A 12,603-nucleotide genomic window follows, 5' to 3' on the forward strand; every position below is an offset into this window, starting at 1 on the left:
GCACAGAATAATCCCCTCATAAAGGTACTTGCACTGGATCAACACCGTCTACTGATCAGCCCCTAATAATTGTAAAATAATATAACAATAAGGAAGTATATTAAAAAATAAAGATACAACCTTTGCATTCTAGAATACTAAATCTATGTATAATTGAATTTGGTGTTGCTTTTTTTGGTAAATCTGCAAATTAAACAATAATAAAACAATATGTGTGTTGGAGGCTGAATACAAAAACTTTTACATTCATACATATATACAAATCTGGCAAATGCAATGTATTTGTATAATATTAATAAATATTAGGATTATTACTAATGGTTAAATCAGATGCTTGTGTATGACCAGCCATCCAAACAGAAGTAGCCAGTGTACACACATGCTTTGTGTCTGATCAATGCTAAATTGATATATTCTAATAATACATTTTAAGAATTACACAATAAAATACGACCTGCCTGTACAGACTTGTACAATTCTGCAGCATCTCAGAAATAAAGAAATTCATTTACACCTTGGCATGAAACATTACAGTCTAAATCAAGTACATCAGAGTCTGGTGTATCCTACAGATTCTCCATAGGATTTAATAAAAAACAAGTGTCCAGTAATTGTTCACATTCTTTCAGAGCTGTTGCATGCGGTGGGGGTCATAAGATTCATTGCATTCCCTCAAATTAGGACAAGGGGAAGAAAATATATAGTTTTGTTACATTTTTTTTTAATAACTGCTGCTGAAGGGAGAAAAGAATGAGCTGAGAGATGCAGTCCACATATCCCTGCAGAAGTACATAACACTTAACATTGAAAGCCCTCTTCTATAAGAACAGTGGCTAAATAAAACAGACATCCAAGCAGACTGGCATTGAAGTGGGATGGTTGTATGATATTGCCTGTAGGACCTGGGGGTCACAACTACTGTATGATCCCCTGATCCAGCATTAGGTCACAAGACATGTTCTCCTGAGGTTAAGCCAATGACAAGTTTATCTCCCTGTATATGTATGTGCACTGTTTGTCTATACAAAGCATACCTGCAGCGGCACCAAAACATATTGGCAAAGTTATCAGATTATGCTTGTGTCAAAGTACATTTAAAAGGAATAACACATATTCCAATGCAAGTCAGACTGTTCTTTTCAAGTGAATGAACAGATAAGATTAGTGACTTAATCCTGAACAGCACTGCCTGAAATGACTCGTTCCAGAGACTCCCCAGAAAGCTGCATGACTGCTTCCTCCCACCTCCAGACTCCAGACTCTGCCAATGACTGTCTGAAAGTCCCCAATGACAGCAGCCATAGGCAGACTGGCCATCGGGCAATTCTGGCAAATGCCAGAAGGGGTGGACCATTTTTTAGTTGGTGGGCCGCTCGACTTGAGTGGGCCACTCGTCCCGTGTGGATTTCCAGCCCCCCCCCGGACTGCACTTCACCAGCAGCCGCCCCCGAGTCCAGGGCTGATTTTTGGTCCCAGTCCACCCCTGACAGCAGCTCCACTGTCTTCACAGCAGAACCACAGTCCACACAGAGGAGATTTTACAAACAGCCTTATCTTCCACGATTAGTGTTAGGTGCATGAACACTAAACAGAAAATATGAATTCTCCAAAACGCTGTGTAACTCTCAATGGCTGTGTGGCAGAAAATAAGGTCAAACGGTGAAAACAGCATGCTTTTTTAAAAACCTCCAATTACAGCATTTTAATTAATCACTTTCTAATTAAAGGTTTGCGACAGTCGATAAAAGGTCGTGTCACAGGATGTAACAACACAATTAAGTCAGAGACCAATCATTTGGGATGCCACTGGATATATCAGTACAGTGCAATGTACTCCAATATGGGACCACAAAACTAAACAGGCATTCATTCTTTGTGCATCTGCCTGGGTGTCCTGTCAGCGCCAGTGCTGCTTGAGGGCTCGGCCCTTTTTTTGAGCAGGTTGTCTATCCAGCTGGTGCTGCCCTGCATCTTGCCCATGGGCAGTGTGGCGAAGGGGTTGCTGAACTTCATGTTCTTGCCGGAAGTGATGAGCTCTCCGTACCCCTCCTGGTGGGCAAAGGCATAGGCCGAGCGTCGGGAGCTGGTCCTGCGGATGCGCTTCAGGTTGTGCTCCCGCGGACGCTGCCTCCTGCTGGCCTGCTGCAGATAGCGCACCTACCAAACAAATAAATCAATAAATAATGGGGATTTTGAGTTGTGTTTATTGAGTTTCACGCAAACAAAGAATGTCTTTCAAAACCACCCTTTTGTGATTAACATTATTTTCAATGCAGTTAAATCTGTACCTAAAATAATTTTAACGTTTGCAAAAGATGGACAAGATTGCTATTCTTGCCGTGAATAAAACATTTTAATATTTGCAAATGAAGGAATAAAAGAAAACAAAGAGCATGTGACAAGCAGGCAGAGCGGATGAGACAAGGGAGTGAAAAGCAATGGAAACTGTCCTGCCATTGGAGGCTTCAATTCAGTGTCTGTGGAGCAAGCTGTAGACCATTGCTAGAGCATTTCCAGGTTTTATACCCAAATGGAAAGTATTCCTACGATGTGATATTAATAATATGGTTGCCATGTGCACTATGTGTGGACAGTGTGATTAGCGGAAAGAACACCACCACAGCTGCATCGTCAAGTTGTTAATTAAGAGCGGCTTGTTTGAACTTGTTTTAATGTGTTTTTGCTCTAAACTCTCCACTGCCTGAATTGTAACTGTGAAAGTCTGCTGAGAAACAACTGAAGAAAAAGAGCAGCAGCTGGGCAATTCTGTCATTATAATCTATAACCAGCTGCCTACAATTCATTTTTTGTGTGCATATAAGAAAAGTGTAGTGAGATGATAATTTTTTAGTGTTTTTGCTTGCGATACATAATTGTGGTTGCTTTGTAATCAGCCTGAGACAATTTGGAAAAGACAGGACACATGCAGATCAATACTGATCCATCTCATAGGGGGACTGGGTAGTTTTCAGAAATCAATACACACGTGATGCCCCCTATTGGCAATATAGGCCATATAGTGGACCGCAAACTAAACTGCAGAATGAACAAAGGTATCCTTTACCTTATCTGTCATTGTTGGAAACAGCTCGGCCCTCAAGAACCTGACTGCCACCACGGGCACGATGCACACCACGGTGGTGAGCAGAATGACCAGCCATACGCTCTTCTGACACAGGGAGTTCCGTGCTGTTCCTGAAAGCCCACAAAACACCCCTTTGTGTGAACAGAGTTACGATGGTCTGCTTTTACACTTTCCAAACATTCTGATTCTATAAATAGCAACTGAGACAGCTTAAAAAAACAATACAAATACAATAAATTAAAGAGCTGCTAACAGATCACAAAAGCTTCTAAATAAATAGGCTTCCTAGTAACAAACATTTATCAGAAGAAGAAAAAAAAGAGCATAGAAAAGTAAGGTCTTAAAATAGGTCTTAAAATGATTTTAAAATAGTTTGTTTTGTTTTGGATTTGGGTCTCATTAGCCTAGCCTCTCATGAACCTAATATATTACTAAAATATCAGTTTGCAATGCATGTCCCCAGGCACAAAAAGTTAGCCTACACCACACAGCTCCAATGATCTGAGGTTAAATGAGGCAGTTGTAGGTAAATGATAGCAAAGAGGAAAATGTAGTATCAGTATGAACTTACCAATGAAAGGGAAATGGTTAGGGAATATATCAAAAATGCCATCGCTGTGCATAGCAAATAAAATGGAGAAGTAAACAGCCACACTGCCCCAAATATAAAAGTGATTCACCGCCGTCCAATAATTTGTGTCTAGCCCAATCTGCAAGCAAAACAAATTCACATTACTGCTCATCAGACCGGTCAAGTTGTTTCATCCATTCACCTCTTCTGATTTGTGATTTCACTCAGTGCAGCACACACACACTCAGCGACTCCTGATATCTGTTTGTTTGGGTTACGTAACTCCTGTGTGCTGCAATAAATTAATCAAAGCTGTTCGCTCTCTAAACAACATTACAGCTTCAAGAGACACCTGCTCTTGCCAGATGCTGATAGACTGTTTGACAACAGATAGTCGAATCAGCGTGTTTCCAGAAGCTGGCATGCATAAACAAAAGCATTATGGACATGTTTCTTTTCCGTGAATGAAAAAGTATCTGCAATGGGCTGGAATGTTTAAGCTGTGTTATTCTAGTTGCCAAGGCTACAGTACAGTGTATAATGCCTGATATGGGGCTGATGATTCTTAATTCTTGTCATTAAGCAATACCATGCTTTGGGGTCTTACCTGGACACTCACAACGATCACTAAAGATGTTGCAATAGTGACAGTGAAAGACTGCTGGTCGGTGATGTGAGAGCCGTCGTCTCTCACGTTATCAAGGAACGCACCATATGGAATGAAGAACAGCACGAAGGAAGTGTAGACCCCTTGCAGTGTGCATGTGAAAAACTTGCGCTTGTTGAACAGCAAGTTAAACTGCCCCGGCTCGTACAGCTTTGGATGCTCAAGACTGCTCTGTTCATTGACATCCTAAATAAATCAATAAATACATCATACATACATAAATACATACATACATACATACATACATAAAGGTTTCTCAACAGCTGTGTTGTCAGAACAATGAGGAACTGAACAAACATATTATGACTGCTAGCTGTACAATGGCAAACAGCAACAACATTATATAATTCATAGAAACAAATTTCAGGGATGCAGCCAATAGTATTTACACAACATCTGAGTGGCTCATACTTTCAGTCCCTTGTTACAATAATAAATTAGTAAGGTACAAGCACTGCATTTTTTACTATCTCATGCAGGTTTCTGAAATCTTCAGCCACACTGCCCCAAATATATACACATATCACAGCGTAAACCTGGTCCTACCTGGTCAAACAGGCCCATTGCAAGAACTGGAAGAGATGTGTACACTATATTAAACAGGGTGATAAACCACTGGTCGTACACTGTCTGAAAGAAAAAAAGAGCAGTGTGTTATTAAATCAGCCAAGCTCCTGAAAATGACAACACACAATAATGAGTTTTGAGTGGTAGCATAGTTTACAATCAAAGGAAAGTTCCCAAGATATAAAGCAGGCAGGGTTTAATGTCTTCATTTCACAACATTTTATTCTCTGCCATTGCGATTCACATGTTTTTCAACCTGTTCCCATAGACAATTAAAGTTGTCATGCTGTGTCAGGTGTTGATATTTAGGACAATGTATGAAGTAATGTTGACCTCACCACAACCCGTATATCATCTATAATAGAATGTGATTAACCACACTGAGGCTTTCACTGACCTGTGCCGAAAAGCCGCAGAAGAAGCCGAACCAAAAGTGAACGAGAGTGAAGGCGAAGTTCTTGTAGAAGAAGTAGCAGAGGAAGTTACACATCCTGAAGTAGGACCACCTGCCATGGACCAGCAGCAGCCTCTGCAGGTACCTGAACTGGGCGAAGGAGTAGTCGCTGGCCAGCACGGCCTGCATGCCCTCCTGGCCGCTGATGCCCACGCCGATGTGAGCCGCTGTGTGGGGAAGGCAAGCACAGCACACACAGCCTTACAGAGGCTGCTCCACACTGCCTTCTCCTGGCTACTGACTGCTCATCTTACTCTTCACTACTTACGTAAGACAAACAAAGATATTTGAAAAGGAAAACTGTGACCTTGAGCTCTAAAAACCGGTCACTCGAAACAGGAAACCGCTCTAATGGCTTAATGAACACTAAAGCCACAGACAAGGGCTCTCACAATTAGCCACACGGGCGAGTAATCCATCAACCTTACAATCAGCCGCCAGTCCTTCCCCTGATGAATCTGCCCATTCTTATTAATTACTGTCAGGGGCTGCTAAAAGCACTTGAACCCGAAACACGCCACAGTGTTGCTGTAATCATTTTGATTGAATTGCTTAATTATTTAACAAATGTCCAGTAGTTGAAGTACTGGGCTTGTTACCAGGACACTCCAGGGCTGCCTCTCTGTGGGTCACCCTGAGCGGCTGAGCAGACCTCCCAGTTCTCCATGCTTTTGATAACGTATTGGATTGAGGTGCTCTGGCATTGGATTGAGCAGAGCCGCAGCGTAGCTCAGCCCTGGTATCTGAACTACGCTGCTCTGGATGAAACCATCAGCTAACCATGATTTATCATTTATTATAAACTCCTGTCCTTCTCTTACTCCATATGTGCTGGGGGCCTGTGTTTCCTTTGCTTACTTTTAATCATGCTGACGTCGTTGGCTCCATCCCCTATGGCTAGGGTCACGGCCCTCTTGTACTTCTTGACCAGCTCCACCACCTGGGCCTTCTGCAGCGGGGTGACTCGGCAGCAGATCACCGTCCGGCACAGACAGGCCGTGTCCAGCAGCATGCACTCCATGTCAGCCTCCAGGGCGTATGCCTAAGGAACACGGACCAGTCAGATGACAGCGCAGCCCTATAGTGCCCTCTCACACAGACAGGGCAGCTGGCCCACAGTGGCACAGAGCAGGGCTAATTATGTAAAGGCTCCACAATCAGACAGCTTAATAGAGAAGGGAAACGGATATTTATTTATTTATTTTCTCTTTTACACTGCAATTAACTAATTAGTGAAAAGGTACACTCTGTAGGCACCTGCTTCCAGGTCCTGCACCATTACAACAAGGCGCCCGTGTATTAGACAAGAATGAGAGCAATTTCTCTGCAAGGCTGATTTGTTTTAATGAACAGTCAGGAGCGCCGGCTGCAACCTGCACTGCGGCATCAGTGGAGCTCCCCTCATTAACAAACAGGAAACATGGGACCGGCTCTGGGAATAAATTATAATATGACAGTAGATCCCAGTATCCATGCAAGAAAATGCGTTACCTATTCAAAACATGTACATTGTGAACATCATGTGGTGACAAATAAGATCCTTTGACGATTAATCAATTACTATAATTTTTTTCTGATGTCTCGTAAGTGGTGTTTTGTTCTGTCTCTGTCATTTCAGATGCAGTCTGAATTTACATGAAGCCCCTAAATACTGAAACCTTTCTGTGGGAAATAACTGACGAATATTTCAAATCAGACACCAAAAGATTGTTGGTGATATGAAAACAAATCAGGTTTCAACTGTATGCATCCAAAATCAAAACAGTAATAAATACAAAATAGCAAACAAAAAAAACCTTACCAGACTGTGCCCATTTATGATCAATGCATACTCTGCAGTAATGGTCTCTTCAAATACAGAGCCTCTTTTGAACACATCCTTTTTTTCAGGATCAGTATGGCCATTTCCAATCTCTCTGCTTGGCCCAACAATTTGCTCCTTAGCTTTCCTTAAATAGAGGGGGAAAAACAACTTTTCTGTATTTTTTCCTAAGGTTCTTTATTTTCCATGAATTAATGCAATCAAATGACAAAAGAGAAAATAATGCTAAAATTCTAGTCTGTTTAGTATTGGGGAAAATAAGTGTGAATTGTGTTTTTTATGTGTTCATTTATTTATTTTTAGTGATTATTCCAGCAAGTCTCAAATGACTTGTTTAGACATTGTTTGCCAAGAATTTCACAGCCCACGAACAACAATAATAATGTGTGTTAATAGAAATTGAGAAATGTAGGACATCCACTATTGCCTTGACTACCAAGCACAGCCAGTTGACATGGTAATACATTTATTAAGTAATATGTTGAAAAAATACAAATACAAATACACATTTTAGGCTTGCACAGTACCAGTACATCACAATACAGAAAACAAGAAATCTCAAGGGCCTTTAATTATCACAATCAGTCTAAAGCGGAAGTAGTGGATTTAAGTAAGCTTCATTGAAGTGAGCTAGTTAATTGCTGTATCCAGAGTTAGAAATTCTGAATTTCGTTTTAATGAGATGATAGCCTGGTATTGACATGGGTGTGTTTTTTTACTTGCTTTACCCCCCCGAACTGGAGTATTCTTTTACCAGAGATCACAACAAGGTACTGCTACTAGTAAAATCTATTTCTGACTGATCTATATAAATGTAGATAATGAACTGTCTGACAAAAACATTTAAGAATGCTAACCATATACAACTCTCCCCCACCAAAAAATGCACATGTAAATGTACAGCCAGGAACAACAGATGAAGTGTAGGACAAGCTCCCCATTATCAGCCATGGTGCACCACAGATCGCAGACTGAAGTATGGACTGTAAACAGTTGAGCTAACTAAGCAAGGAAGTGAGCCAGAGACCTGGAATAAATCTAAACTTGACTGCTGCTTTCTGACTCTTCTGAGAATGTTTTTTATTTTAATATGAATGGCCAGTCTTTATTTCAAAGTATGTCATGTTTACAAAAACAAGCTACTTTGTTTTAATTTTGCAAACCTATGACAAAGGGAGTATATTGATGGCTGTATTGAGAATCCTCAGAATTCTTTGATTTGTCTTTTCTTTTCCAGTGTTAAGTGTTTTCCCCCCATTCTTCCTTTGTTAAGAATGCTACAGTTATGGCTACGAAAGGTAACATTTCTAGAGTGCTACTTTAAATCACAATTGCTTACAAATCCAGTGTAGAGTAAATGTGTTGGAAGTGAACTGAGTTCTACCTCACCTGAGCTGCTGCTCTACCTCCAGCGCAGAGTGGCCGGACACAATGAATACCTCGTTCATATCATCTCTCAGCATGTTACACGAGTACCCTATGTTCATTGCAGTCTCTGCATAATAACAAGAACATACATGAAACAAACATACTTCAAAATATGACATAAACCTCTGGATCGTGGCACCAAATGCATTCAGAAGTTTAATTAATGTGTGTTTATACCATCATTATAACACTCTGGATAAACAGAGGACTGCAAATCGTTTTAGTTTTAATACCACCAAGGGTTGGCAGCATGAGAATGATTTGATATAATACTGCTAATGCTTCTGTGCAGTATCAACAACCCAGTCCAAACCCAGATCAAAACCAGGCCCTGGTATGAATTCACTGAAATTGATTGATTTCTGAAACTAACAAATGTTCTGTCAACTACTATTCTACTGTCAACCATGGTTCCCTTATTTCGTTCCAGTGAACCTTGCAGAACATATTGAGAAGCGCAATGTGACCTATCATTGAAATTCAAGAATGGTTTATTGCCCTGTTAGGTACGATTATTCCCCATAATCTAAAAGTTTAAAATAAAATTCCCATTCAGTTTTTTAAAATAATTTAAGAGATGGCAGACATGCAATTGTCTGAAGCATGCCTTACCTAGTTTGTCACCTGTAAGAACCCAGATCTTAATGTTGGCAAGACTTAAACAAGCAATGGTCTCAGCAACTCCCTCCTGCAATTTGTCTTCTATGGCTGTGGCACCTAACAACTTAAGAAAGACACATCTTCTGTTAGTGGAGTCTCTCTGTAGAGGGCCACAGGAAGCGGTCTCTACAGTTAAACCCTGGGGAAGTAACACATTTTACAGTGGAATGTAACGTCAAGCATGATAAAAAAAAACTTTTTTATTCCTGGGCACTTCTGAGTGGCACTTCTCTAATTCACAGAAGTCACACTATGGTAAAATTGTTGCAGTAATAATAATGAAAAACACAAATATGAATAATGCACAAAATGTACTGGAAAGTTAGATTTAAATTGGGCACTGCTGTTTGTAAGTGTAAACAGTTTTTTTGTCTCTGTTTTCCAAAGGAATGTTCTATGATGGAATCATTCTGGAATTCTCCCAGTCTGTATCTTAACTTGGAGGTCTGGCTGTGCACTTATTCAGACCTTACCATCATGTCCTGTTCGATTTCTTCATACAGCGCAGCCAGGCTGTCTTCTCTGTTCTCCAGGGAAGTGCTTGCGAAGTGCAGTTTCTTTAGCCACATTTCAAAGAAGTCTTCATCTAGATCTTTATAAGCCAGAGCCAATGTTCTTAGCCCTTCTCCAGCAAACTCCTGCAAAACATAGGGGAAAAAAAATCACCAGTCAACCAGCAGAGACGCTGCTGAGCACACTACCTGTCCGGCCTGCCAGTGCATCTTCATTTAATACATTGGCTTATACCTGTATTTCATTGATGCCTACAACAGAAGATTTCAAAAAACTCGTGCCAGATTAATCTCCCTTATAATGGAAACCTCACAACCTGTAATACAAGAACAAAATCAGTCCAGGCTGCTACTCTACTGGTTTAAGTCATAGTTCTTGTTATTTATGCATGCATTTTGTGATCATGTTACCTAATAGTTACGCTAACTACTTCACAGGGGTGCTGTGTTGCAATCTTGTGGTGAATTTATTTCAGATACAGTCTGAGCAGAAATATGAGACTGATCTATGAAAATTAAATAAAGGTTACTTAAAGCAATACATTGACATTTTTTTTCCTGTTTTTTATTTAATTGAACAACAGTTGTTTTAAGCAAGGAGCAAATAACTTTGATACCTTAGAAACAACCAAAACATTATTGAGATAAGACTGAACAGTAAAGCTACAGGCAACATGCCTGATTCCTCCAGAGACACAGCTAAACTGTTCTCAGGGATGCGGGATGCTGTATGGATTAGTATTCTTCCTCTAGCCTCCAGATCATTGACATTAAGGCAGCAGATTTCAATAATTTATTTAGCCTACAATGGTTTCAGTAATTTTAATAAATTCAAAAACCATCAACTACACTTTGTCAGCTAAAGAAATGGCTTAAATAGTGGTGACAATGTCTGCATTCTCCCCCTTCAGTATGAATGAATTCTGATTGTTAGTGATGCCAGCGACCAGACAGAACAGTAGTAGTGGTAGTAGTGATGGATTACCTGCCACCAAAATAATCAACGCATGGTCACTGTGTGTGTAGGTGGCTGGGAGTTCGAAAAATGTCATTTTAAGTGTGGAGACACATCTCAATTTATTAGGTGTCATTAAAAGAAGGTAAAATCATCAAGTTTTATTTTATTTGGTGGTTTAAATTACAACTTAGATGGGCCTAACACAATGTCATGTGACTGAGATCTAACCCACTGTCTAATCACATTTTTCCTTTGACTTTGAAATGGTAATGAATCATTATGGACCATAATTCATATTTAAGAAACAAAATCATAGGCAAAATAGAAATAAATGTTGTAACACATCATCATTAACAATGCAGCAAATTAAATGCATTCTGTCTACTGTCTGCCTAGTAATACTGTATAATGAACATCTGTTTAGTTTGTATCCTAACTGACAATATATTTATAATTTGAGTAGCGTTATGAGGAAGAGTAGCAGAATATCAGACCGAACTTACACTGAGATGGTCTGAGGTAGTGTACATGAGATCCTCATTAGATGAATCCAGCCTGTCAAACACAATGGTGTCAGCTCCCTTGGAGTACAGCTTGATCTGTCCCTTTGGATTCCTTACTGGAAACAGGAGACACAGATTCGTTATCTCTGAACACATCTTCCATGAAAGCTTCACTGAGGGGACCTTTTGGCTCCTGCATCATTCCAGGAACCACAGTATCCGGCACAGCTTGGCACATAGATGATACAGCAAAGAGGTAAAGAGTGACGAAACACCTAATAACAAGTTTCACCTGATTGGTAAAGACTAAAATTAAACATCCCCCCCAAACTCTTTTCTCCTGTGGGGAACCATCAGGGCCCTCTACACCCTCAGAGAGGGTCTAAGGATAGATACAAATCTGTATATATTTTTATATATTATAATTTGTAATTTTGTTTTCATTGATTTAATCTTTTTATGTCATAATTGTAATGATCTTCCTATTGAATTTCTCCAGTTTGTGTTGGAAAAAGAAGGGTTAATATCCAAGAAAAAAAAAATCCAATCAGAATTTTTCTTTGGAAGTCTCTCTTGGTAGAAATAATTTAGCTGGGCTCAACGCTCATTGGCTAGGCCCTCAGGCTTTGAATAGAAGGCACCAGCCAACATCATTGACATTGACTTCAATTAGAGCAGCATTTTGAAATGACAGTAGAATCAACCAATCACAAACTGTCTTGTAATAGGTGGGACAATTGTATGATGCCTCAAGGCCCTCTAGAGGGCCTAAGTATACGTATAGCGAGCCTTATCTTGTTTTCTCACACTTGAGCCTAGCTAGCTGGCTAGCTTTTGCAGTGAGTGTATGTAACGATGGCGATGGTAACTGCAGAGAACTTCTTTTGGATTTAAAATCAAAAGACAAGCTATATGAACCTGCCATTGCCCATTTCATAAAGAAGGACAGGATAATGGAATTTGTTTTTAAATGATAATCATAATGGTGAGTGGACTTTTTGTTTTCATCTACAGCTTGCTTTTTGTTGCTATCTCGTTCATATAATTTTGAATACAATGTGTAAAAATCTAATTTCAACTTTTGATCACTGGTTGTGTGGTAAAAACAAAAGTAATGATGTTACAATTGGAAGTACTGGGAACATGACATTTCGTGTTGTGGTGCATTTTTTTATTGTTGCATGCTGAAGAAAGAACATCGAATACAGCGCAACTTTTTTCTCTCTGACAGCATATACTGTCCGTGGTCTTGAAACAATGTGAGTAGTTTGGTTTAATTTATTCCGCCACTATTTGAGTGACTGTTTTGGCAAATGTTTCTTTGAAACGACGCAACCGTATTTTCTTCTAACATGGTTCCTGCTATCAATATTTGC

The 12,603-nt window shown here is 39.9% G+C and overlaps 1 protein-coding gene across 2 annotated transcripts in view; it reads right to left on the reverse strand.

Annotated features, from left to right (window-relative positions):
* Positions 1-1,673: 1,673 nt before the first annotated feature.
* Positions 1,674-12,603, reverse strand: part of atp8b4 (ATPase phospholipid transporting 8B4) — a 45,613-nt gene continuing 34,683 nt past the window's right edge. For both annotated transcript variants that reach the window (XM_066701422.1, XM_066701423.1), the window contains 12 exons: positions 11,228-11,343; positions 9,728-9,892; positions 9,207-9,318; positions 8,556-8,661; positions 7,146-7,293; positions 6,203-6,386; positions 5,288-5,511; positions 4,870-4,953; positions 4,264-4,509; positions 3,657-3,795; positions 3,065-3,195; positions 1,674-2,157 (listed from right to left, as the gene is read on the reverse strand). In XM_066701422.1, the coding sequence (XP_066557519.1) occupies positions 1,867-2,157; positions 3,065-3,195; positions 3,657-3,795; positions 4,264-4,509; positions 4,870-4,953; positions 5,288-5,511; positions 6,203-6,386; positions 7,146-7,293; positions 8,556-8,661; positions 9,207-9,318; positions 9,728-9,892; positions 11,228-11,343 (1,946 nt within the window). In that variant the 3' untranslated portion in view covers positions 1,674-1,866. The remainder of the gene's footprint in view (positions 2,158-3,064; positions 3,196-3,656; positions 3,796-4,263; positions 4,510-4,869; positions 4,954-5,287; positions 5,512-6,202; positions 6,387-7,145; positions 7,294-8,555; positions 8,662-9,206; positions 9,319-9,727; positions 9,893-11,227; positions 11,344-12,603) is intronic.

This window comes from Amia ocellicauda, chromosome 4 (genome assembly GCF_036373705.1).
Source record: "Amia ocellicauda isolate fAmiCal2 chromosome 4, fAmiCal2.hap1, whole genome shotgun sequence".
NCBI classification, from domain to species: Eukaryota; Metazoa; Chordata; class Actinopteri; order Amiiformes; family Amiidae; genus Amia; species Amia ocellicauda.